At 39.2% G+C, this 25,863-nt stretch overlaps 1 protein-coding gene across 8 annotated transcripts in view; it reads right to left on the minus strand.

Annotated features, from left to right (window-relative positions):
• Nucleotides 1–4,022: 4,022 nt before the first annotated feature.
• The window catches only part of elavl4 (ELAV like neuron-specific RNA binding protein 4), a 71,034-nt gene continuing 49,193 nt past the window's right edge, over nucleotides 4,023–25,863 (minus strand). Inside the window, exons 6-8 of one of the 8 annotated variants that reach the window (XM_030727886.1) lie at nucleotides 14,409–14,643; nucleotides 8,075–8,113; nucleotides 4,058–5,157 (exon numbers count right to left, since the gene is read on the minus strand). In XM_030727886.1, coding sequence (XP_030583746.1) covers nucleotides 4,830–5,157; nucleotides 8,075–8,113; nucleotides 14,409–14,643 — 602 coding nt within the window. In that variant the 3' untranslated portion in view covers nucleotides 4,058–4,829. Of the gene's footprint in view, nucleotides 5,158–8,074; nucleotides 8,114–14,408; nucleotides 14,644–25,863 lie in introns of all 8 variants that reach the window. The other 7 variants (XM_030727891.1, XM_030727892.1, XM_030727893.1 and 4 more) reach the window with 7 other exon arrangements.

Consider the following 25,863-nt stretch of genomic DNA (forward strand, 5'->3'; position numbering starts at 1 on the left):
AAGCTATTCAAACTGTCACAAGGTTGATCTTCAAGACTACTGTGTCAGGCAATGCAAACTAGAATTTGCCAATCTTGACTCAAAACGTCTACAATACGCATAATTTTAGTGTTCAATTAAGAACACTAAAAATTTGAATGTCTAATAAATTTGGATCCAACCACTAAAAAAACAATGGTGCAAACAACCAAGATGGTGAAATTAATTTTTACACTTCAGATGATATAAGATGATGCACGTTACTTTATATGCTGTTTAAAGTGACAGGTGAAGTCCACATAGAAAGCAGGTTGTGGGAGAAGAACATGTAAAACTCAGGACTTTCACCCAGAAGACTGAGGTTTGAGTCCTGGGTGAAAGCAAAAAGAGGTAATTTGATATTCTGAGTTAGGCTTAGGTAACAAAACCTAAAGTTTAAAATAGATCCTTTCACAATTAACCACGTGCTGGAAAGCTTTTCTGCCTTGTAGGCAAACTTCTCCCATGTTAAGCATTACAAAATGAAACATCAGAGCTCTTAACACCTCATTTTATTGTCCCAACATTCAAAAGTACAAATAATTCAAACACAACAGTTTTATGAAAAAGAAAAAACAAACATTTACAGCAAGATTTTTATTTTGTTTCCAGTTTCAGAAATGACCTAAACTAGCAAGGATAACATGAAGTCATTCATCGCAGTAATTGGATTAATAATAAGAATAAGAATACTAAGAATAATAGCAATAATAATCATAATAATCATCATTGATAATTGTTAAGTAATAACATAAGCAGGAGAGAGTAGAGAGAGCCGCGGTCATGGGGCCCTGTGAACATTTTTTCGTCTTTTTTGTCTTTAAAGATTTCATTTATAGATTTTTCAGATAGTAAACAAACACGTCTCAGGAGGAAAATGAAAACTGACAAGAAGAGCCTAGTTCCTCTGTTCACCTTCCCTCCTCCACTACTGGCTGCGTTGTTCCTACTGGCAGGCTGCCACTATAAGGCGCTACAGGGGATGGTGTGAGCCATAGGGGTTGGGCATAGAGCGAGGTGACGCAGCCCCATGTTTCAAACACCCTGACATGCACACACATTCACACACACGCACGCACGCACACAAACGCGCACATTCTGAGCCATCTCAGTCACTTACGCGCGCACGTGCACTCAGGGACACGCACATATACAATTGTATATATATATATATATATATGTGCAAAACAAAACAAAAAACCCCAAAAAGAAGCACGGACACTTAACATATGTATATACTGTACATACACACATGGATGTACTCCACGCTAACAAACGCATGTGGACAAACGCACAACACGCACACATTTACTTAAAGGAACATGCATACAAACATGCACAAATGCGCGCGCGCACACATACACACGTGCACACAGGGTTTAGGCGGAACACAGGCACGCATCGTAAGAGTTCAAAAGTCATACAGTGTAGGAAATAAGTTCACACATCAGAACATTCTACTGGGGTCGTTGCATAATTCAAGCTCCCGACTGCAGCGGGGAGCATGAAGGGGTCTGGTTGGTTGGTTTGTTGCTCTCATGACGTTTCGAACACTAAGCAACAGGATGGCAAAAATGACGGTTGGATAATGGTAATGACATTAGATGACCCAGCTTGTCAGATGAGTGAGGTGTGAGAGAGAAGGATGTACTATGCGAGCATGCGTCTGAGTGTTTCAAATGCTCTCCACACACCTCCTTCATGTTTTCAAGTCTTAACAACAACCAAAAAAAAATCCAATTCCTTATATTTATACTTCTGGAACCATTCCCCTTACCTTTCACCTTTCAAAATATATAATATATATCATATTAGAGTATATAAAATATAGAATCGGTACAATCCCTTTTTATACCTCCAGAGTATTTCTTATGTATAGCAACAACTGCTGTAAATAACAGTTGGTGTGCAATGGTAACAATTCCTCATTTTTTAAAGATTTGTTGGTATGTCATTTGAAAACATGATGAACATTCTTAAAAATAAGTTCTGACTCTTTGACCGATTTAGTCCAGTGCAATGAATGACCCTCAAACAACAATTTTAAAGTTTATCTGCCCAAGCCTCCAAGAGCTGAATGTTATATAAAATGCTAACCGAAACGGAAAACTATGCTTTCAGACCCACATTTTTGCATAAGGTTTCATCACAAAGCGGTAGTAAGTGGAGGGAGGGTGTGGACGGAGTGGCTTATTAGAACTACACAAACTTATCACAGGTTATATTGAACCAGAACGACTGTTTATAACATTCTATTAAGACTAAACTTTATTGAAAAAGATCTAAAGATTTCATTTTAACAAGACAAGAAAAAAGCAATAGCAAATTTAACTATTAACTAGGTTATGCATAGCGAGTAACTGTTTCTAGTAATAAGGGAAGAGCGTCCCCCAACCCTCCAGACATTTTTTTCAGTTTTCTTGACTTTTAGATTTTTTTATATTGTAATTTTGATATATTGGTACAAAGCACAAACGTACTAAAAGTTCTCTCAGTGCAGTGGACTACTGGAAGAGCCTCTCCACTAGTCGCTTTGTTCCCTTTTGCTCAGAAACGCCCCCCTCCCTGTACCAGAACCACGCAAATACACAGACAATGAAACAAATAAATACATAAATACACAGATAAATTAATTAATAAATATATAATAAATACAAATAAATAGAAAAATAAATAGTTTAAAAAATAGATAAGTAAATAAACTGTTAAACCAACACAGTTATTTTCTAAGCTTTTGTTCGGTTTCTTTTGCCGCGGTAGTTAACTAAAAGTTAATCCAATTTTTTTTTCTCCACAAGCAACATGACAACAATTGAACAGTTTCCTCACAAGTTTTTCTAAGTAACTGAACCACCACTTCATAATAAATTGTCATATGAAAAAGACAAGCTCAAACAAAAGAACAGTGACAACTCAGATAGTACAGTAGATATTGTAAAACAAATGTAGACTATATATATATTTATATATATCATCTATTTGTACACAGCAAATAAAGACACAGTTGTCATAGATCCTTTTTAAGGAAACAAATATCTAGACTAACGGAACTAGCTAATCATCATTAAGTTTTGACAAACGTTTCACGCTCAGCAAGTAACCTAAAAGTCAGCAAGCCAAAAAAATAAAAATTAAGTAAAGAAATTTAAAAAAGAAAAAAAAAATTTACTAACTAAAAAAATTTGTTCAGTGATTCTTACAAGGCCCAAATTCGTCAAATCTAATTATTCAGTAAAGAAATAGTCTGACCAGATTTCTGGGCCAACATTAAACAAATATTAAACAAATAACAGCAGCTCAATTCAATGCCAACATCGAAGTATTTTTTTTTTCTTTAAACAACACATAGAACAACAAACTTGGATATTTAAGATATGTGAATAATGTAGTATAGCACCTACTGTTGATCGCTAAAAGGAAGTTCTTTTCAAATGTAAGTTCACAAACGCAGAGCGAAGAAAATGATATAGATAATGTATAGTATGCTTCTAAATGGATAGATGTGTATATATCTATTTACTGAGATCCCATATTGACTAATGACAAAAACAGGAAAACAAGTGGACAAAGGGTCTTCTTGCTTTGGGCTCTGGACTGTAAGGATAGTTAGGCCTTGGAAAGACCCCTCTCCCTTCCCTTTTGGGTATCGCTGAATAATTATGCACTAGTACATATGTGAAAAATTACCAAAATCACCTGCCTCAGATTGCATCCTTTTTTCACAAAACCTTCCATCTACAAAATCACTACCGACTTGGATTCCCCAAAAAACAACCTTTGATCCTATAAAGTACCACGGCAGAACGACAAGACAAGGTGGTGCCCCCTCCCACCCGCCCCGGCCCCCCCTAATTAGCCAGTCAAAATATTTTTCTCTTTTTTTCAAATCCAGATTCTTGTAAAAATTCTTCAATAATTATTATTTTAATTATCATTTATAAAAATAGATCTTTCTATTTATTTTTATCTTTTTCTAAATGCATTTTTTTTTCAAGCAAAGAGATCTTCTCTTTGGCAACAGTGTTATTTTTTTTTTCTTAAATTACTTAACGTGTCATCAGGAAAGCTAACCCATCCCCTCCCTTGCCCCATCTCCCTGAACCCCAAGTGAGGAAAGACATTATGTTTTGTTTGCGATACAAAACAAAAACAATGTTAGAAATTCTTTTTTTTTCTACATCAGAGTTACCGGGATTGTGGAATCCCATATATAATTGATAAGGGGACGCTTTTAAATACACACTAAAAATGAATGAATGGTTTACCAATTTAAAAAAGAGCCGCCTCCCATTTACTAGACCGGGAGGTTCATAATACTAACGACAGTGGATCCGGATTTACAAAAGAAAAACAAATCCTGAATCAAGACAGAGAAAAGGTTCCAATCGAAAAAAGGACGTTCTCTTCTCTGAAATAAGGGGATACAGGGATTTGCTACTGTTTACACAGAAGAGAAAAACATTGTAACAACCACAACAAACAGAAAGAATATACAACAAAGAGAAGCCTGCTTTATCACAGGAGCTTCCAAAAACTCGTGAACATTTTCATCATTTCATTTTTGTAATACTTAGGCAACATTGGCTTATAGGTCCAAAGTTATAATATAAGCCATTTCTAGTTCAATTTGTTTGATGGTTTGTTGGTTGCTTTGTGTTCCGGTTGAAGTTTGCTGTGTTGGATGGCTGTAGTAGGGTGGTAGTGGTAGTGACTGAAGGGGCTAAGGGATGGGTGGAGGTGGGGGTAGGGGGGGTTGGGGGCAATTTTGGAGCAGACAAAGTCGCGAGGCAACTGCTTCTACCTGTTAAAGTTCAGGACTTGTGTGTCTTGTTAGTCTTGAAGGAGACTTGCAAGACCCGGTCGCCCAACCTGTAGCCGTTGAGACTGGCAATGGCCATCGCCGCCTCATCGTAATTTGTCATGGTGACGAAGCCGAAGCCTTTGCACTTGTTGGTGTTGAAGTCACGGATCACCTTAACGTTATTGACTGCGCCGAACGGCCCAAATAGCTGCCAGAGCACGCTCTCATCTGAATCTGGGCTCAGGTTGTACACAAAGATGCACCAACCGGTGCCCGTGTGCCCGGGGATGTTCATGCCAACCAGGCTGGTCATGCTGTCAATAGTGATAGGCGAAAACCTGAGAGAAGAGGCATAGTTGGGAGGAAAAAGAAAAAAAACAAAAAAACAGAGAAAACAGCAAGTGTTAACTGGGCAAGTTAAGGCATACAGAGAAATGGTGTCTGTAGCTACTGTACATGAAATTGCCATGGCCACTGAAAAACAGAGTTCTTCTAACTCAAAAAGCCTGCCATAATGCTCACCCGCACGATACACTACTCTCTACAGCCAGTTTTCCTGGTCAAGCCACTAATCTCCAAGCCAAACCACACCAGATAAGATAAACCTGGATGAACTGTAAATGGATGTATGAGCAAATATGCCAAGAGTTTCTACACGTGTTTGCTAAGTTGCCACTAAATCCTCCTAGAGCTCTTCTGTTCTGAAAGGTCTCCTGTCAGGAATGATGATAGTGCTGTGTGTGCTGTGCTATATTTTTGCTGAAGGAGATGCAGATGAAGGTTTTCTCTTTGTGCCCTTGAGTGGCTCCTTTAGGTGCTAAATTGCAGGAAGTTGCTGAATTAAAACTGTTGCTAGAAATTCATGAAAGATCATGCACCAGCCTGCTAAATCTGTTCTCATTCGCCTCATAATCTTCTCCTCTTTCTTGTGATGCAAGAGATTTGAATCCTCAGTTGACTTCACTTAATTGCCTTTCCGCTCAAAGGAAAGGGAAAGGAGAAAAAAAAACACCCCCACTTTTAAATAAAAGGTAAATGAGATAAAAAGGTTCATTTCTTATGCCACCTCTCTTCAAGAAACGACTATAGGCATTATTGGGAGTGCTTTAATTGAGATTTCCGCTTTGCTGCAGCTGTCTCAGAGACAGCTGCTTTCTTAAGGAAAAAGAGGGAGGGAAGAGGGAGCAAACTAAATGGAAAATGGAAGCACTTTACAGCCCAGTGGCATTAAGGTACAAAGTGTATTCCTCCCCCCTCTCCCCTCCTGCAGAGTGTTCTGATCTGTTCTATTCCAGAGCTCGTGGCACTGATCGATAGCGTTGCTTGCTGCTTGGGGCCCAGAGCCTTCTCTTTCTAGCAACTATATATGGTCAATCTCTATGACCTTCCTGCATGACTTTGGTCATGCAGAGTTTGCTTCTGGGCTTTGTGTTTGTTTTGAATGCTAATACTAGCCTCAGGGTATCAAGATCATCGACTGTAGGAGCTCTCCACATCTGTTCCCTGCATATTTACGATTAGATAAAATTAGTAAATATCACTGTATGGTTAAGATGAGATGAAATGGATTCATAGCTATGAATCTCCAACACTTTGATACAAGTTTTTTTTTTTTAATTATTTATAATTTACTGCCACTGTAGGACCAAATCATAGGGCCTCACTATCTTGGTGATTCTTCGGGAGGAAGCAGGTGGAATTTAAAAAAGGCCTTATTACATTGATACATTGTCTGACATGCTCAATCACATTCAGGCCTCTCCTGATGGATTTAAAAAAAACTTGATGTGAATTGTAAGTAAAAGCTGGAGAGTGTGAGGTTTGTGACTACATGAAGGCTAGCTTAAACTGGATTTGTGAATGTGGAAACGAGTGTGCCTGTATGTATGTGTGGATATGGGTGTAAGCGTGTATGCAAGCGTACCCACCAGAGCGGGACCAAGCACTAACCAATGTTACAGACAAGACCATGGGTTGCATAGCAACTGTGTAGCTGACCAGATATCTATTCTGTCCTTTCTAAAGCTAAACCATTTCCAGCTCTTAACACTTTTCTTCTCTATCCTTTCAAATAACAGCCCCAGATCACTGAAAAACACTTCCAACTTGATGACATGCTTTGCAATCAGGACAGCTAAATCAGACACGTATTTTCACCTTTAGAAAATTATGTAAAGGCTCAGAGTGAGGCTAAAGTGCTTACTGGAGAGGGTTAAACCTTTGAATGTCATATTGCATCATTATCATAGTGTTATTCTGTAAAAAGATTTTCTCATTTGACAAAATTACAGGTTTTTAGAGGAACTTGCAAAAAATTTATCCTGAGCTAAACCTTTGGTTCTGTTTGAGTTGCTAAGCTGACTGACTGATGATGCCCCCTGTGCTTGCAACATGCAAGGTGCCACTGTCAGCACATGGAACATCTATCACCACAGTGGCTGCTGCTCTGGTTTATGTAACACCTATGGTGGCGAGAAAGCAAAATGAAACATGGAGGCGAAAGGAAGGAGTTTGAGCAGAGCAGTGCTGAGCAAAGCTGGAGCCGTCTGCAGTGAAACAGCGTTTCCTGTTTCCAGCAGGGATCCAGGTTCATTTAGCCTTATCATAAGTCCTAGTTAAAATTTTCTTAATTCTGTTAGTGCTACTTTATGGATATATATATTTCATTTTTGTAAATCACACAGGATTGTGTACATAGGTTGTAGCTGATGCACAAAATGATTAATTATAGCACTGAAGTAAGGAAATCTTCAAACATTCTCAGTGACAAATTAAAAATTTGATTCTAAAGAGAGACCGAGCTATAGTTACAAGGTGACAAGGCAGGAGAACCTGAATCCAGGAGAAAAAACACACACCTAGAAATTAGAAAGTTTACACCAGAGAACAAAATCTGTTGAGTACATAGAAACAACTCAAAACAATCCAAACAACACCAGCACTTGTCATAATCAAAACAAAGCAAATTCATCACCACTGAAAACAAGGCTGATTGGGTTTTTTTTTTTTTTTAAACACTTTAAGTGGTTGGGAAGGTTTGAAAGCCAACTGAAGCTGACGGGAAAAAAACAACAAACAAATCAAAGAACCAAGAATGCAGTTGACCTTGAACGAATTTTCAAACGCAAAGTGATTGCAAAAATGCAAGGAAACAAAAACGGGGTTAAAAAAAAAAAAAAAAAGAACTGAAAAAAGAATACTGAAAAATCATTGAGTCAACATGGACATCTGGCATTGGGTGAAGTTTTTAATTACCTCTTTACGCCATAGGCCATATTAAGCAAATTGTCCAGCCTGTAAAGAGAAGGAGGGTTCTGGGGTTAATGGTGGGCAGATGGTCGACTCACTCAATGGAACTAATGTTAAGTCCCTGCAGGAACTGCATGGCCCTCCTCACTCAAGAACAAACAAACCCATCTATAGTTGGTCCATTACACTGAGGAGCCCCACCAGAAAATGCTATCATCAGTTAATCAGTGAATCTACAGTACAATCATTATGCTCTGCACTTGGTCAGCCAGCCACTGAGCTTCTTCATAGGCTTCAGCATAGCCCTGCTAATGACTGTTAGAGGCACGTTAACATTACTGTAGGTGCGACCATTTAATTCTTATACAAGACTACAGCAGTGGACTGATCACAGTTCAGTATTACAGTTACACCCATAACACTAAGGGCAGGCAGTATGTGAGCATGGCATTGCTCTAGGCTATACTAGTGTTATAGCCTAGCCACAATGCTACACAATTACAAATCACTGTCTTGTTCTACACCTTTGAAATTGCATGTGGGTATCCATACAATTTATGACACCACATTCATGGTTTATTATGATGGAGGTAAATGAAAATTTATTTTCAGGTTCTATGCTCCTTAATTTGTGTTAACTCGATTAAGAGAACACTTGAGATGGCAGGAAATGATCCAGAGTTCTGTCAGTGTAATGGTTTGGCATTTGAATGATGGTGAGTGAGAGAGGTGACGATGATTAGTAGTGTTTCTATGCAGTGGAAAAACAAAAAAACACAACTGAATGTTAAACTAGCCATGAAATTGTGAATGCTCTCTTTGTGGCTGGGGTCAACCTGTTAAGTGCTAACAGGTCAGGTGGAATGGCAGCGTGTTAGTCAGAGGGTGTCCTCTGTCTAAAAGGGTTAGTTTTGGGGAGATGTTCTGGTTTTGTAATAATTTCAGCCTGTGAGCTACAGTCATTGCAGTCATCTGGGGTAAACTACAATTTGTGCGCGTGACAGTGTGTTGTTTAAGGACCAGGCAGGCTCTGTGTGTGTCTCTCTGTGAGCTGGGCTTCAGAAACCTGTGGGCTGTATGAAATGTTGGCCCTCTTGGATGGATGCAGTCTGCTTGGTGACTCAATGACCTTCATTCCTCACTTGGGTCTGGCCTGTCTCATGTCTTATTAACTCCTCTGGCCTAATGGACAGGGGCAACGGCTTATTGAGCAACAGCTGGCCAGCGACGCCTCGTTCCTCTTGAAAACACTACAAACTCTCTGACTTTGACTCGACTGTCAGGGTTGTTTCTCCTTTTCTCGTTCAGTCACAGAGCTTTTGCTTTCTTGCACAAATACAAACACACACATGCACACAATGTTCTATGCAGTGTACATTTTAGAGAACATTGAAGTCTTATTTAAAAAAATCTTCTATAATATTACCAACTCTTTAAGACAACATTATCACTGTCTTGAGATATATACTATATATACATATTTAAACATACATGATTATTTGACTACAGTTAGGTCAGTAGAACATGCAGGTGTGTAATAAATAGCGTTTATAAAAATAATCTCAATACTATTTGTATTAAGCATGTTAAATTAAATTTACTTTGCTTGTTAGAGATAACAGATTAGTAATCTTCTAATCAGTGACAGTATAACACCAGGATGCCAGGTAATTGTAGTTCATTATCTCATAAATGAAAAATACTGCAGAACTCTCAGTATTGAGGCACAGGATTAAAGATCACTAACGTGACTGTGCTTAAAAATCTTATTTCACAAATTAATTAAATGCAGTAATTTTAAAATATAATTGTTTAAGTGACTTTGAAATGGTGTAAATAAATTGATAATGTGGTGGCCTACATTGAAATCCTGCATTGGAGGTAATTTACCTAACTATTTCACAGTTTACATAAACCTCCCGAGTAAAATGATAGACCTCCTTATTATTTGGGTTCACGGTGTGTCTGCATTGTAGCACTGTTCTCACTTAAAATTACCACGAAGTACAAAAGCAGCTCTAAAACAAAGAACAAAAGTGGAGAAAAAGATATACGGAATCATTAAAACAGTAATTAGCTCATTACGTGGGGAGGGAACGAGCAGCCTGCTTTGTGGGTAAATGAGTCAATTGGAGAGGATGCTCAGAGGAGAGACGCTCCAGGCTTGGGAGCATGAAGACATCTGCTGGCCGATGGGCTGTTGGGCCACAACAAAACAACCTGCTGCTAACACACTCTCTCACTCTCCTTTCTCTCTCAAACATGTACGAATCCACACTGATGCAAGCTCACCACGCAAACACTCTGCCAGCTTTTCACACTGCCTCTCCAAGCTGGATGCAAACAATAGGGCTTTTGTGCTGTCTGTCAATGCATGTTAATGGTGGAATGGGTGTTTTTGTCTTTTCTTTTCTGAAACAAAAAATCTGTTCAATTAAAATTGGCTCCTGCCCTGGATATAATAAGGCTAATTTGCTAATTAGTACCATTAGTTAACGACAGAGGATCGGAAACAAGCCGGGATCTAGGGCTTCGTGTACTGTGCTTGAGTCGATTATGTTTGCTGTCTTGGAGAAGGACCATACAAGCACATTATACATTAACTTGCGTTACCTCCTGCCCACGTGATTTACTCACACAACACAGATGTAATTATAGCTGCAGCAGGATTGTACTGTATTCTGCCAAGAGGATATTTTTTTAACTTAGATCTTAAGAGCAGCAGCACATTCTCAGAAAGTAAAACAAGCAGGAGTCTCAACTTTACAATCTATAATAGATTTTATTTTACAGAATAGATCAGTTGTTCTGCAGTTGTTGTCCTTAGTCCTACTTAAATTTAGTTAAAAAAAAAAGGGGGAAACCGCGCATATCAAGCACAAATTTAAAGTGTTGAGGTTTTCGGTGAAGGGCTCGGGAGCACAGAGCAGGAGCACAGGGACACACTGAGGAAGTGTCCTGTGGTTGTGAGTTGTGATGAGAAGCGACAGCTCTCCTGCAGAGCCTGTAAATTGGCTTGGCGTATCACAGACACACAGCCACGCTACATCGCTCAGGTGTCACACCAGGGAAGCCGCTCCAGAAGAAAAATACCTTCCAAGCTCTGACTTTGATGGAGAATAAACAGCACGAACGGCTTAGTGTTATTGAAAGAGAGGAAATTGTGTAAGCACATATTCTGTAACATTCTTGTTGGATCTTATGATAGTGTGGTGTACAATCACTTGTTTCTGTCTTGTTTTTGGTTATTGAGGTGAAAGGTACAGTAACATGATCTTAAGGAGTAAGCTCAAACTAGCTTTAGGTGCAGTAATATTTAAATTTCCAAAGGATGTCTGTGACTTAAATGGCAGCATATGGCTGGGTAGGATGCAACACAGTGTATGAACTACTATATATTAAAAGTTTAGTCATGGTTTGGTGTTAAGATTACTAACCTGGGCAAAAACTTTTTTTTAAAGACATGAAGATAATATTAATTTTGCTCAGCTGAAATATGGCTAAAATTGAAATGCTGATATTAATTTTGTAATGATTTGTTTTGATTGGCCCTCCGCTGACAGGATTTAAGGCATTAGTCTCTTGAATAATTCTGGCTGCTAATGCAGGCACAGACTTATGCAGCATTTATAATAGCTTGTATATATATCTATCTATATCTATCTATATATATCTATCTATCTATCTATCTATCTATCTATCTATCTATCTATCTATCTATCTATCTATCTATCTATATATATATATATATATATATATATATATATATATATATATATATATATATATATATGATTTGTGCACTGATACCAAGACAGTGCACAAATCATTCTGGTTTGCCATCAACAGGACCATATCATGCAAAGGACAAAACCTAGAAGTTAAAATGTGTCTTTTTCTTTTATGAAAACTAAGAAAAAAGACTTATATTCCTAATGCATGTTTTTGCCCAGGCCCGATGGGGAATATGCTGGGAAGCATCGATATGATGGCAGCATGATGAAATGAGGGGAAACATGTAGCTGTGAACGACAGAACCCCACAGTCTCTTATGAACAGTTTCTCTCTGATCTGGGTGGACCCACGCAGAGCTCTCACTGACTTACGGACACCTGCGCCAGGTGCAAGGCTCACACCTGTTGTTCAAAGGATGCTTTTGCCAAATGACTGTTCACAGGAGAAAAAGTGCAGCATTGTTGTAACACAGACACTGCGATGACTCATGCTCTCTGAATGTAACTGTTACCATAGTTATAGAAACACATATCATGTGTGTGACTTGATGTGTGTCTGGATAGTTATCGTACACACTATAAAAAGACCTCAGCTGCTTAGTTCTGAACCCATTTTCATGAAATTTGCTTTGTTATAAATGTGAGAAATTAAACACAATACTAGTTATTGAATAACACACATTGCCCCAAAGTGTGTAAAGTTGAAAAAATTTGTGTCAAAGACAGGAAACCACTTTGATTCTTTCTTATCCCTAGAGCCCATCCTTCCATCTTCTTCTGCTTATCCAATTCAGGGTTGCAGGGGGCTGGAGCCTATCCCAGCTGTCAAAGGGCCAAAGGCAGAGTGTATAATGGTAACTGTCCACCCTGCAGAAGAGGATGATCATTTGGGGTATATGGATGAAGTGATTAGATGTTCTTCCCTTGACTCAAGTGCAGAAAACAAACAAACAAAAAAATGTCTTTCCTGTTTCATTAATGAATTAATTATACAATCAAAACAAAACAACAACAACAACAAAAAAGAGACCAGCTGGGCTTACCTATAATTACAGCAGAATACAGAAGTATGTTGGAGAAACACACAAAAGCTGAACTGACTGATGTAAATAAGGATACCTGGAAGGTAAATGTTTTGCTATGGGTCAATAGATTTTAGTTTTTTTTTTTATAGCAAACTGAATTTCATAAAATTGATGACCTTCCAGACGCATATCAAACCCCAAATGTGAGATAAATTTTGAAGTGTAGGGTAACTCCTTATCTAGAGAGCATGAATAATTGCGATGTCTGATAAAACAACAATTCAGCCTTTTTTTTTATGAACAATCATTTTGCCAAAAATTTCCAGTCCTCGGACACACACACAGACACTTTGCAGCTACATACAGCAGTGGCCAATGAGATATCGAAGTTTCTGTACCGATGGGCATTTGGTGCACGTGTTTTCCAAATCAGGCCTGTTGTCTGGAGCAGACATGTTTCCTAGATTGACCGCACTGATTGTCACGTTGACCAAGAAATATCACCATTATGTTTAAGACTGATAACTGATCAGCAGGCATTAAATCACTCAGATTTTAGTTTCAGATTATATGATGCACAAAGTACGGCTGTTTGTGAAGCTTTGTAGTAAATACTCAACTGACTTTCCTTTGATTTTACACAAGCAGATCAACTTAAACTGGAGATCCCCAACGTTGTGAGCAGATGGCCCAATCATGTTCTTGATTGTACTGTATTATATCTACACTTTGTTTTTCAGTTTGCTCCTTTAAAATATCTCTGGAAAAGAGCCCGGAAGGAGGAGGTGCCGCTGGTTCCAGGAAGTATATTTCAGTCTCTGAAATCCTGTTATTTTATTACTTTTTCTATTAATGCAGGTTTTTCAGTCAAATTAGCCAAATGATTAAGAAATTGTATTTTCCATCACTTTATAGCAGATGCCCACCGTCCCAGGCTTCCACTTATTCCAAATTTTACCTGAAAATGAATTAATTTGGGCTTTAAAATACATTATACATTTTCTCAAGAGCACAATCTTTAGATGAACACATGACATAAGCACTGTGTGTTAATACAAACAACTTGGTAGGTGTGGATAACTTCTCAACTTTTGTTCTTATGTATACAAATTTGGCTCTTGTGGCTTTTTATTAGAAAAACAAACAAACAAGCAGGTGTTTTATAATGCAGCTGCTGCTCTTTTGAACTTTTGTCCATCTTTAATAGCACTCCAACAGTGACTCATGTAACATAATCACATTAATTAAATGAGATGAACAGAGAAAAACCTTTGCCTTTAGAACCAGGGGCACCTGAAATGGCTCTTCACATCTTTGATAAAAATTAGGCTGCTCATACTGAACAGTGGACCAGCCACTCCACTTCATCTGGGAATTTTGTTGGGCTCACCACAATTTAAATATTAAAAGACTTTATACTGGGTCAGTGGTGAAAGTTTGGAAACTCTGCATTATACACATCATATAAAGTGATATAAATAAATATTGTGGCTATACTGCCTAAAACCTTTCCCTCCCAATCCTGTCTCTTTCCCCACCTTCTCCTCCATGATCATCTTCATGCCCTCCCCCAGTACTCACCTGAACCTCTGAGCCTGGTGGTGAAGGGGGCCAGGGTACCGGCGATTGGGGGACTGGTAGAGTTGTGACAGAAGAGCTTGGCTGGTCTTCTGACTGGGGTTGTTGGCGAATTTGACCGTAATGGGTTCGGCAGCACCCGATGGCTTCTGGCCATTCAGGCCCTTGATGGCCTCCTCAGCCTCTATCCTCTTATCAAAGCGGATGAAGCCAACACCTCTGGAGCCACCTGCGGGGCCAGCAGATCACAAACAAACGGGGCCCCATTTTACTTTACAGGTATTGGACAGAAGGTTCACTGTGCTAATATTGTGTTTTCTATGTGCAGCAACATTAAACACATAATTCTGCACAGGAACTCCTATTTAGAGATCCCATTATTCTGGTTTATACAAACAATGATATCATGCTTCACAATGTAAAAAAGAAACAAAATACAAAATGATAATAAGAAAAAAGTTAAAGCAACATAGAACAGTAAGTTAAAGTAATGAATTGTGAAGTAAGACTAGAAAATTAGTAATGAATTGCAGAAAATTTTAATTGCCAAGCTGTGTGCTAATGGTTTTGTGCTTTGATTCTTTGTATAAATTAATGGTTCTGACTAATAACATAATGCTAAAAGAAATACACACATACCCACACAGATACACATACACTCCAGCTACAGACTGATCATATAAGGCTGCACTGTGGCATTGACCCAGAGTCTGTTTAAAGCCACAAAGTCAAGCCTTTTGCCGCGCTCATTCCAGCCTCAGTCACCCCGCACACGCTCCTCATGCATTGTTCTTAGTGACATTTGAGCTGTTTCCTTGGAGATATTTTTGACTGCCACCTGAGAGGAACATTTAGAGAAGCTTCCCGGGGGGTCCTTTATTGGAGCATTGTGTGCATTACTAAGTGTGCATGCCTATATGTGTACATGTGTATGTGTACACATGTGTACTGGTATCTATTAATGGATGCTGAGCCTTATTTTAATGAGGCTGCCTAGATGGCCCAGAGGATGCTCACACAATGACAGCAGCACTCTGCTGAAGATACTATTTACATAATACTGTGTGCACACAGGCATGTCTATGTGACTGAGGCTGAATAAAAGAGAGGAAGTAAGAAAGAGGGGAATGTTGTGTTTGAGCATCATTGTGTGCAGTCTTTCTCTCACACACTTAAAAGGCACTCCTTATTGTTATTCCACATTTTGTTCATGCCAGCCCTCTACTTCCTGTTGGCTTGTCTCATGGTATTCACTCCCCTGAATTCTTATTGTGTTAAGCACCTTGACCATCTCACTCCTTTATTCTCTTTTTTTTTCTCCAAAGACAAGCACCAGAAGGTTATTTATTTTCCAGCCAAGCAGAAAGATAAAAACACTCTTCAAAAGCAAATCATTCATTAAAAATTACTTATCTTCTTATAAGTCAGTTTTTTTTTAATGTGACTACTGAAATTTGGTATAAACATTCAAATTTAACCCAATATATAAACGTGACTGTACTCTGGATTTACTGCACCGTAGCTTTACCTCTTTTTTTTTTTTACTTAGGGACTAGGCAACTGATTTGCATATTCTCTGCAATTTTCTTACCTCTTTCAAATACCGTACTGGAAATATTTTCTTAGCTGTCACCACAACAAAAGGAGCTCAATTGCAGTAAACTGTGATGATCAGTGTCCTCTTGTAGCAGCAAAAACATGACTTGTGAAAAAATGGCAATATAAAAATAATTTTCAAAATTAATTTGCTCTCTGTATTGTAACATAATTTGTTTACTTTTGCAATTTGTTTAAAAAAAAAAAAAAACTATATAAGCAACAACTGTCTGATTTTGCAACATGTACACAGAGACCTCGTATCTCAGAGTTATTTACTGACCAAGCAAGCACTGCTGTGCTCAGACTTGAACCACAACATATTCCTTATGTTTGGTGGATGAACTCATTAACTCCTAATTTATGAAAGATGTTTTTTATATTCTTATTTTTTTTTAACCTTTCCACCCCCCCTCTCCCCGGACAGAAGCAGGAAAATTCTAATGGGATGTACAGCGCAAGTAACAGCCTCTGCTGTTCCTACAGCTTTCTTTGCATATTATAGTAGTTTTTACACAAAGGGGGAACACTGCAACTGTTTCTGAGGTGTAGTAAGTAACTGTTTTTGTTAATGGACACTCTGCATTTAAATGTCCCCAGTGCCTTACTTCGCTTTGATAACTGGGATAACCCTAATTTTCTAACAATCTACTGCTGTAAGGCACTGGCAACTCCAAGAGTCTTGCTCAGGGCACCTCAGCGGTTGTTGCGAAAGAGGAGAGCACTGCTCATTCACTTCCTCCACTGAGACGAGAGCAGAAGAGAGGACTCTATTCGTCCTTTAATCCTCACACTTGTTTGGCCTTGAGCTCCTTCTAAGCCGGTTCTTGCTGGAGGGCCTCCAGACAAACGCTTGGCATACAGATGAAGGCCCGACACAAACACACAAACACACATTCACGTTTGCACACAGATATTTATGTGATGACTTGAAGAGGTGCTATTAAGAATGAAGTGTGGAAAGAGGACTGGAGATGCCCATGACCACTTTCAATGGAGTGTGACCAAATGCACAGCGTTTGTATGGGAGCGAAACAGAAAAAATATTTGTTGTGCGTATTCTGTTGTTTGTTTTAAGTATGCACCAGCTACTCTTGTCCTTGAGGTTGCTGAGTAGCATTGTAAGAAGGTTAGAAAGGTCAGCTGGCAGGAAACCTCATCATCCATAATTTTGCCAAGCAAAATGTGTGCATATGCACAAGTGTGCTCATGTTCGACTTGTTCCTGTTTGTGTCTGTGGGCTGTTTTAAGTAATTCACATGTTGGGAATACAAGTCAGTCAAGCATGTTCACATATCAGATAATGAAACAGAATGAAGTCACAGCAAGATGAAGACAAGCTTTAATGTTCAGAGTCCTCATAATACCTCAATGTGTTGAATACTGAATGTACTGCCATAAGTTCGCCAAACATTCCACTGGTGTGTCAAATACTCCATATGTGAAATGTGCTCTGAATCCAATTACTGTGAGAGTAAGACAGCCTTCACTTTAACATCTGTTAGATCGCCACAGCCTTGTGAAATGATAAGGATTAAATTTCTCAGATTTCCTTATTTCGGAAAATTCAATTAAAATATCAAAACCCACAATATGCGCATCTCTCAGTAGTTTTCAACCTTCCTACCCTGACTGCGACACAGAGCCCAAAACCCATTTCTTCTAGGGTTTGTGTCACAAATATAAAGTATTTTCCTAAAACGACGGCACTCTGCAGTTTTTAGGAGGTGTTTTTCAACAAGAACTAAAAGATGTAATTGTGGGGGATTATATTCAGCAGTGGATTAATACACACTGGAAAGCTAGTCCGTACTTATTGCAGCAGTATGGTGTATTTAGGATTTGCCCAAAATAAACTACAGTGCATGTGTTCACGACAGGGAAGAAAAATGATCCAGTCAAACGGTGTGGATCATTAAAATGTTAACTGTTTTAGACAATAATGGAAGGCTCTCGCACAGAGGACCAAACTACAAATGCTCATTATACAGGTAATATGGTGCAGCACTGGTTCTTTATTGGGTTTGCTCCTTAGCAAAACATATAGAATATAATTACTTATTATAATTACTAATTAATAACTTAAAATGAACAAACTAATTCAGGTGTTTTTAAGAAAAGGGAAAAAAAACTACTTCAAGATGTGATTAATGAACGGGTTTTAAATAAAAACAGCTTCTTAAATCCATGCACCAGTTCTGTTTTTACCACTCTGTCATGCCATATTAGTGTAATAAACCTTGAGAAGGTTTATTTTCTCTAGTTAAACAGTGTAACAAAAACAAACTTGCAATCTATGAAGCAAGCTGCCAGTCTAGGAAGTCTAACCTAATGACTGTCCTTTCAACCAGCCCCAGAAGCCTAGGCCTACTTATCAACCACCAGCCAGCCATACAGGCAACATTAGAGCACAATGTACGTACTAAGGTACACCAATCGGTCTTTCTCACACTCTCTCTACCTCTTACTCTCTTTTTCTGCTCTCCCTCTCCTCCACAGTAATCAACAGAGGCTTATGTAACTCTCTCTACCTGTGCTTATCTCTCTCTAACACACACCGACAGGCACATTGGCTGCCTTACTAATAACACGCTGCCTCAGTCTGGGGAGGGGGAAACAGAAGGAGAGAGGATGGGTGATGAGAAGCGAGTGCTGGGGGTGGGGATGGGCAAGACTGGAATGAAAAGGAGAAAGAGAGGGTGGGGGGGTGGGGGGATGAGGAGTAAAGAAGGAAAGGACAAAAGGAGAAAAGGTAATAGAGGAGAATGTTAGGAGGTGACAGTAAAAGGATGATGATGAAAGGAAACAGTGCTATTCTTGCTTGCTCCTTCCCAAACAAAGCCGCTCTTTCTCTAAAACCCACTATCATTTCCCCAAACACTGACTGACTGACAGAGAGAAATGACTGCTCCTCTGAGGGACCAGAAAAAAGTGAGGTGAGAAACCTGGCTGCTGGGTAATGAAACACACACACATACACTTTCTCTCCTTCTCTAGCTCTAGTTGTAAGTGGGCCCATTCTAGCAGATGCATGCACCAATGCTCACATACATACACAAAATCTTGTTGTTTTCAGGTATTCTGTTTTCCCATCTCCCCTCCTTTTTAAAATTTTTATTTGATGTACAACTGCGTGCCAATAGTTTCAAATGATCAGGCTTGCCTTTCCAAAAGACTTTTTAATATGGCAGAGACAGAAAGAAACTTCCTACTGGCTTCTAATTAGAGGCAGAAAAAAAATGCAATGTCCTTGTTTTAAGTAACATTAGTTTGCCTGGGTACAGATGGCATTTAAAAAAGCAGCGAGAAGAGAGGCGAAGAGACTTTGAAGAGTGGAGGTGCCCTGTGCTTTGGCCTCTGTCAGAGCAGAGCTCCAACCATCTGTCTGGTGTGTGCGTATACATGTATTGATGTGCATATCTGTATGTGGTTTTGCGTGTATGTGTGTCGACTATCACAGAGATGGAACGCACGCGAAAGATTACAGGAAAAACAAACTCAAGGCAGAGAGATGTGAGATGATAGTATGAGTCAAGGCTGCAGTCATCTCATCTAGAGGAAGCAAACTCTCTGCTCGTATTACCTTGACCGTTCTGTTCTCTGATACCGGACAGACAGAGAACAGGGATTCAGTGTGGTGTCAGTCTGGAGGGGAACATTCATTATTCAAGTCAGTAGAGGAGAGAACATACTAACTGTGCAGAGAAAGGGCAATTCCTTTGAGAAAAAAAAATGTATTGTTGAAATGCACAAGTATATAATGCAGTCATGACTAGTTTTAATAAAGACGGGAAACCAAGAACCAAACTATAAAATCATCCTCATTTGTGAGGAGACTTCTAGGGCTCAATTTTCATGGTGCTGGAAAGACTTGCACAAGCAACACAATATAGCGGCGTTTCCACAACCGTGATACGAGAGCTCTATGCACTTAAGACCCTAAGTTGAAGTTCTGGCTATAATTTTGCACTGACGTCATCACCAGTTAGAGCAAACTAAAAGCTTCTCAAAAAATGTGAAGCTATAGAATAATGCTGAACACCACAAATTAATATCTGCAATTAAATCAACACCACAACCTGACTGCAGAGATAATGCCAGGAAAGCAAGTTTGTACTCTAGGTTACATGATGGCTTTTATCACCCTCTACATCAACAACAGCTCTAAAAGCTTTTCTCCAGTTGACTAAATGCTTAAAGCTATCTAATGGCGGCAGGGGAAATATATTATGTGTTCGGTCTGCAGCTTCTAAATAGAAATAGGCTGCACTAAAGTGTTTTAAGCATATGCACTGTGAGTGCCATGTTTATATCACGAGCAACCAACTCCAGGCTGCTGCAGAATAATTCTACATATCACGTCTATGCATCTGAAAACATCAAAATGTTTGGTTATGACCTTCTGGGAGCCACTTTCAAAACAGTTAACGCTGTCTGATCACAAATCGTGAGACAATAAAATTAAATCGTTGTTGTTTCTCTTGTTCTGTTTTTATCTCTCTTACTCAGTCTCTCTGTTTCTGATCTAAAAATGCCACATTACAGGGGGCAACGACCGTGCTCTTTCTGGCATCCTTTCCAAAGTCACTGGCAAAAGGGCGTTTCAGGTATAACTGAAATAGCTCTGATTAAATTAAAATGTTGGCTGAACAGGTCCTTTACAGCATTATGCACAATAAACAGAGGCAGACTTTAAATACCACCATAAACCTAATTTCAACTCTAAAAATCACATATCATGCTAGGTCAGCATATTTGTGTCGAAAAAGCCTTTAGACGTGTCAGCCAATTTTCAAAGTAGCTAAACCTCAATTTAATGCTTCTTTTCTCTGCCTATCATGCAACTTTTACTAAAAATTTCATATAATTTCATTGTGTGTGTAAGATGCACCTATTAGTATAACTGCCAATCCCCATCACAAGTTGTAGGATGGGATTAATGCTTGCTACTTGTTACCATGGGAATCTTTTCTCCATTACCTCCTTCCATCCCACACGAAGGGAAATGTGGCATGAGCCTTTTTACAGTCAATCCTTACACACAGTGAGCAGCAAATTTAGTTTCACATTAGAGCTGTCATTTGTAAAAGCTGTGCCTGTGGATCAATTGTATTTGCAGTCATTGATCAGGTAAGCATTGACCTCTGTATGCATACAAAATGAGGAACTAGGAATAGACAGCTATTGATCCAAAGCTGTCTCTGATATTGTATGTGTTTCAATTCGAGGCTAGCCTAAATCAGCTGTCAGAACATAAAATCACGGTCTGACCGCCTTCCCTAAAGGTTAGAACGAAAGGCAGGAGAGGGAATCTGGCACTATGTGCACTGATAAGGAGACAATATGCTTATCCATTCAGAAGGAATCAATAGACAGAGAAAGTGGAAGGGGGAGGAAGAGATAGAGAGATACCCTTGTCAAGTCCATGTTGTGTTCGCGCCCTGAGTCTTTGGGGCAATTTGCCAGTTTTAGTAGGTTTTGGTTCGGCTGCCTCTGTCTGTGAATGATGCTAACAGTGATGTTTTTAAAGTTCCTTCTTGTCTTCATGAACAGAAGAGTGACTGCAGGGTGCATCCTGTTGATGAGGAGGTCATTTAGAGAACAGACTTCATGTTCCCAATTTAGCTGAGCAGGAGCTGGAGATCATCAGCCCATCTGCCAATGGTCACTGGAGAACATCCGTTACTTCCACAACTCTCTGCAGCATTGCTGTTACTCTGTGATACTGTCTGTGCATTGCTCCTCTCTAAAGTCTGTGCAGTTTACAACAGCAGCGTAAGCGTGTGTTTCAGATCTGTCCCTGGTTTGGCAGAAAGACTGAATCACTGAGTGAATTGAATTTTGGATGCCGATTAGATCACTAATTCAATAAATATGGAAACACTAATGATCCACTGACGACCTGCAAAAAGACTTCAAGGCGCTTCACAATAATGGTGTCCTGTCACTATATATAAGCCAGGAAGACAAAAATTTTGATGATATTTTGTTCTCAAGGGACTTTTTCTGAGGAGTCACTGTGACAAAAGTGACATTAGAACATCCTGTGGTTGGCTGATAGGACAGCGATCCACTAATTGAACCAAAACCCAGTCTGACACCAAGCACAAATCTCTATGTCTCTTCCTCCTTTGCTGCCTTGCTGAGTCTCTCCTCTTTCTTGTTCTGTACTTACATTTTTGGCAGTCACAGGAGAGTTTTAATTTGCAGCCCATTTCTCTCTTAATGGCAGTGAGTGTGTGGGTGGGTGTGTGTGTGTTATGTCTTGCGTGCGTATGCCTGTACAGTAACAGAGAGAAGAAAAAGATGAGTCAATGATGCCAGCATACCAGTCTCAGGGCCCTTCTAAAGTCCTCCATGTTTTTAATCACCAGCAACTCTAACATCTAATTAATCATTAACATTTCTCCTGCTGATCCTTAACCCTCTGGGGCCACCTTGAAGAACATCTCTCTCACACATAATCTTTGTGTCTGTGTGTGCATATACAGTATGTGTGTATTTCAGTTTTAAGGCAGGTGGCCAGGGCAGTAGTTAGGATAGCAATTATTGTAAGTGAGGGTGTTCATAGACTGAAAAAAAAAAGACACCTCCCGCTCTGTGTGTGCGCTGAGCGTGCTGACCAATATACTTTTTACACAAGTGCATGTGAGGATTGTTTTCCCACTCTTCATTTGCTGTAGTATATTAAGCTTGTACATGATAAGAGTGCACAATGGTGGATACAGTCTAAAATCAAATCATAGCTCGTTTGCTTTAAACTGTCCGATTAGATTTGATATTCTCTTTAAGACGAGTGATGTCAGTGTCACCTTCTGTCAAACATCAGCACTTTTCCAGGCATCATTAAAAAAAAAGATTTAGTCTGGTGTTTGATTTGATATTGCACTGTTTTGATGTTTGTATTGTACAAACACTGCTCATTTCAAGTGGTTAGTTGCATAATGCCATCTGCGTAAATAATTATGGCATTGACCTAAGTAGCCTTTTGTATAAATTACACCCTCTTTCACTAATAAGGTTTTACATATAAGGAGACAATGAAAAAATATCTAGTTCTTATCAGGATTTAAAATTGGGTCAATACAGCCTCAGATGACCAGTAACACATGCAATATTACATTGTGTCATTAATTATTTAACAAAAACTAAACCAAAATGCAGATGAAGTCTGTAAAAAAATTAAGTACACCCCATGATTCACTTGGTAGAACCACCTTTAGCAGCAAATATCCTGAAGTAATCATATTTGTATGACTTTATCAGTCTCTCACATCTTTGTGGAGAAATTCTGTTCCACTCTTCTTTACAGTGTTTCAATTTCTTTATGCGAACTTTCTTAAGGTCCCACCACAGCATTTAAATCAGCCTGAGACGTGGAGTTTGACAGGGCCATTGCAGCACCTTTTTTTTTTTTTTTAGTCATTCTGCTGCAGATTTGCTGTTGTGCTTGGGATCCATGTCCTGTTGCATGACTCAGTTTTGGCCGAGCTTTAGCTGTCAGACAGATGGCCTCACATTTGACTGTAGAATACTTTGGTATACAGAGGAGTTCATGGTTGACTCTGTGTCTGCAAAACAAGCCCAAATCATCCCCCCTTTGGGCAGATATGCTGTTTGGTTTTCACCAAACATGGTCAGTCTTGTCTGTCCAAAGGATATTGTTGTAGAAAAACAAACCTAAACTGTGCTGCCATGTTCTTTTTACAGAGAAGAGGCTTTCTCCTGGAAACACTTTCTAACAAACATAATTGTTCAGTCTTTTTCTAATTGTGCTGTCATGAACTTTCACATTTAACATGTTAACTGAGGCCTGTAGAGTTGAGATGTAGCTCTTGGGTTTTATTGCAGTGTCTCTGAGCATTGCCTGGTCTGACGTTGGAGTGAATTTCCTGGAACATCCACTCCCGAAAAGACTTGCACCTGTCTTGAATGTTTTCCACCTATGAATAATCTTTCTACTGTAGAATGATGGACTTCTGATTGTTCAGAAATGGCCTTAACCTTTTGTGGATTGATGGGCAGCAACAACTGCTTCTCTAAAATCATTGTTGATGTCTTTCCTCCTTGGCATTGTACTAACACACACCTGAAAGCTATTGGCAGCAAACTGCTTTTTTTTACCTCTGCTTTTAGAGAGGTGCTCACACATCCTGATGATGAATTAATCAAGTGCATTTGATTAGCAGCACCTGGCTTAATTTCTACTGAAGCAGTAAGTGTGCACTTAGTTTTTCACAGTGCTTCTGACTGGTGATGACACCCTGTAATATATCATGTTTTGTAGTTCATCTGAGGTTGTATTTACCTAACCTGCTAAGGACTGCATTATTTCTATTTGGTCCTGATATGTAAAACCTTAGAATTTAAAGAGGGTGTATTTTCTTTTTACCATGAGTGTTGCAGTATTACATTTGGACATGCTAAGCAGCCAAACTGATCCTGTGCCAGTCAAGAATGAGCACAATGAATTACCAAACCTCTTGTGAACCTAACCTCTAGTAAATGCACTGTGGCCTCAGCATCAAATCTAAAAATGAGAAATGAAAATCTGGCTGTTACTAAGCAGATGTGTCCTTGGTGTGCAGCTGTGTGTTGCTTTACAGGGACTCCCCTGGGTCTAAGTTGGATGGTGGTGCGACAGGTCTATTAGTTAAGAGACAGGCAGGAGATTTGCCCCATCACCTAAATGTTTGTGGATAAAGTAGTGCATCTTTTCCATCTTTAAGTTCCACTTCCATCCTCATAGCCGTTTCTTTGCTTCCTCCCTCTTCGCATTCCCTTTCCTTCCCCTGTCTCTGCTTGCCATCTTTTTTCTGCCACTACCGTCCTCATCTGCACTTTCCCATTTTCCTTTTCTCCTCTCCTTTGTGTTCACTTCCACTGCTTCCCCCTCTATTCCTGTGCTCAGCGCGTACAGACAGGCGTGGACTTCACTGCCAGCAGTGATTTATTCTGCTTAGGCAAATGAGTGTGGCTTACAGCATGCTGCTCCTTTTCAGCTTCATCAGTACATATTGCAAATAACACTGGAGCAGGTTGGAGCCTGTAGGCACACACAGACACACAGACACACACACACACACCCTGAAATGCATCTAAGAGAAATGCTGGAGGGGTTCTTCTGCAATACAATGGGGTGATGTGATTCATTCCTGCGTTTTGGATGTAGTGGAATGTGTAACTAAGCATGAGATTGTGCAATTCGTGCCCCTGTCTAATCATTATTTTTGCAATGGCATCCTATGCTGGGGTCACATGCAGAAAAATTACCTGGTCATTTGCTCGCTAAATGATGTTTAGAGACACTAAATTTGGAAGGTATGACTGAAATCAAAATATTTGCACTCCATAATATGACTAAAATAAACAATCACTTTCCTTTAATTAACAGTTTCTCAATAATTTGTGTTGCATGAGAAAATATTTCACTTGTACTAAAGAGTTATTTTATGCACTAATGTAACTGAAAGTTTTGTTGATTTGTTAATTCTCTGAAAATTATGACAGACATCATCTTACATCAAGGCCAATCGTGTTTGGGAACACTTGTAGAAAAAGAGATTTTTAGGTTTTGTTTTGATTAACTATGGAATTCAGTGACTCTTTCACTGCACACAGAATTTTATGCTCACTTGTTCTTTACTCATATGATTTCTATTGCATTGGACAAAGGGGTTTTGGGTAACTGCACCATATTTTTATGAACATACAGTGCAAAATGCAAATTAATAAATGCGCTCTTTGGTCATATCACTGCTCTCCTTACACTGCTGTGCCAATCAGGAAAACATGACAACACCAGCTTAACAAATGGAGTGAAGCTTCCCCTGAAAATTACATTATTGTCTGAATGGTGAAC

The sequence above is a fragment of the Archocentrus centrarchus genome, chromosome 4 (genome assembly GCF_007364275.1).
Source record: "Archocentrus centrarchus isolate MPI-CPG fArcCen1 chromosome 4, fArcCen1, whole genome shotgun sequence".
NCBI classification, from domain to species: domain Eukaryota; kingdom Metazoa; phylum Chordata; class Actinopteri; order Cichliformes; family Cichlidae; genus Archocentrus; species Archocentrus centrarchus.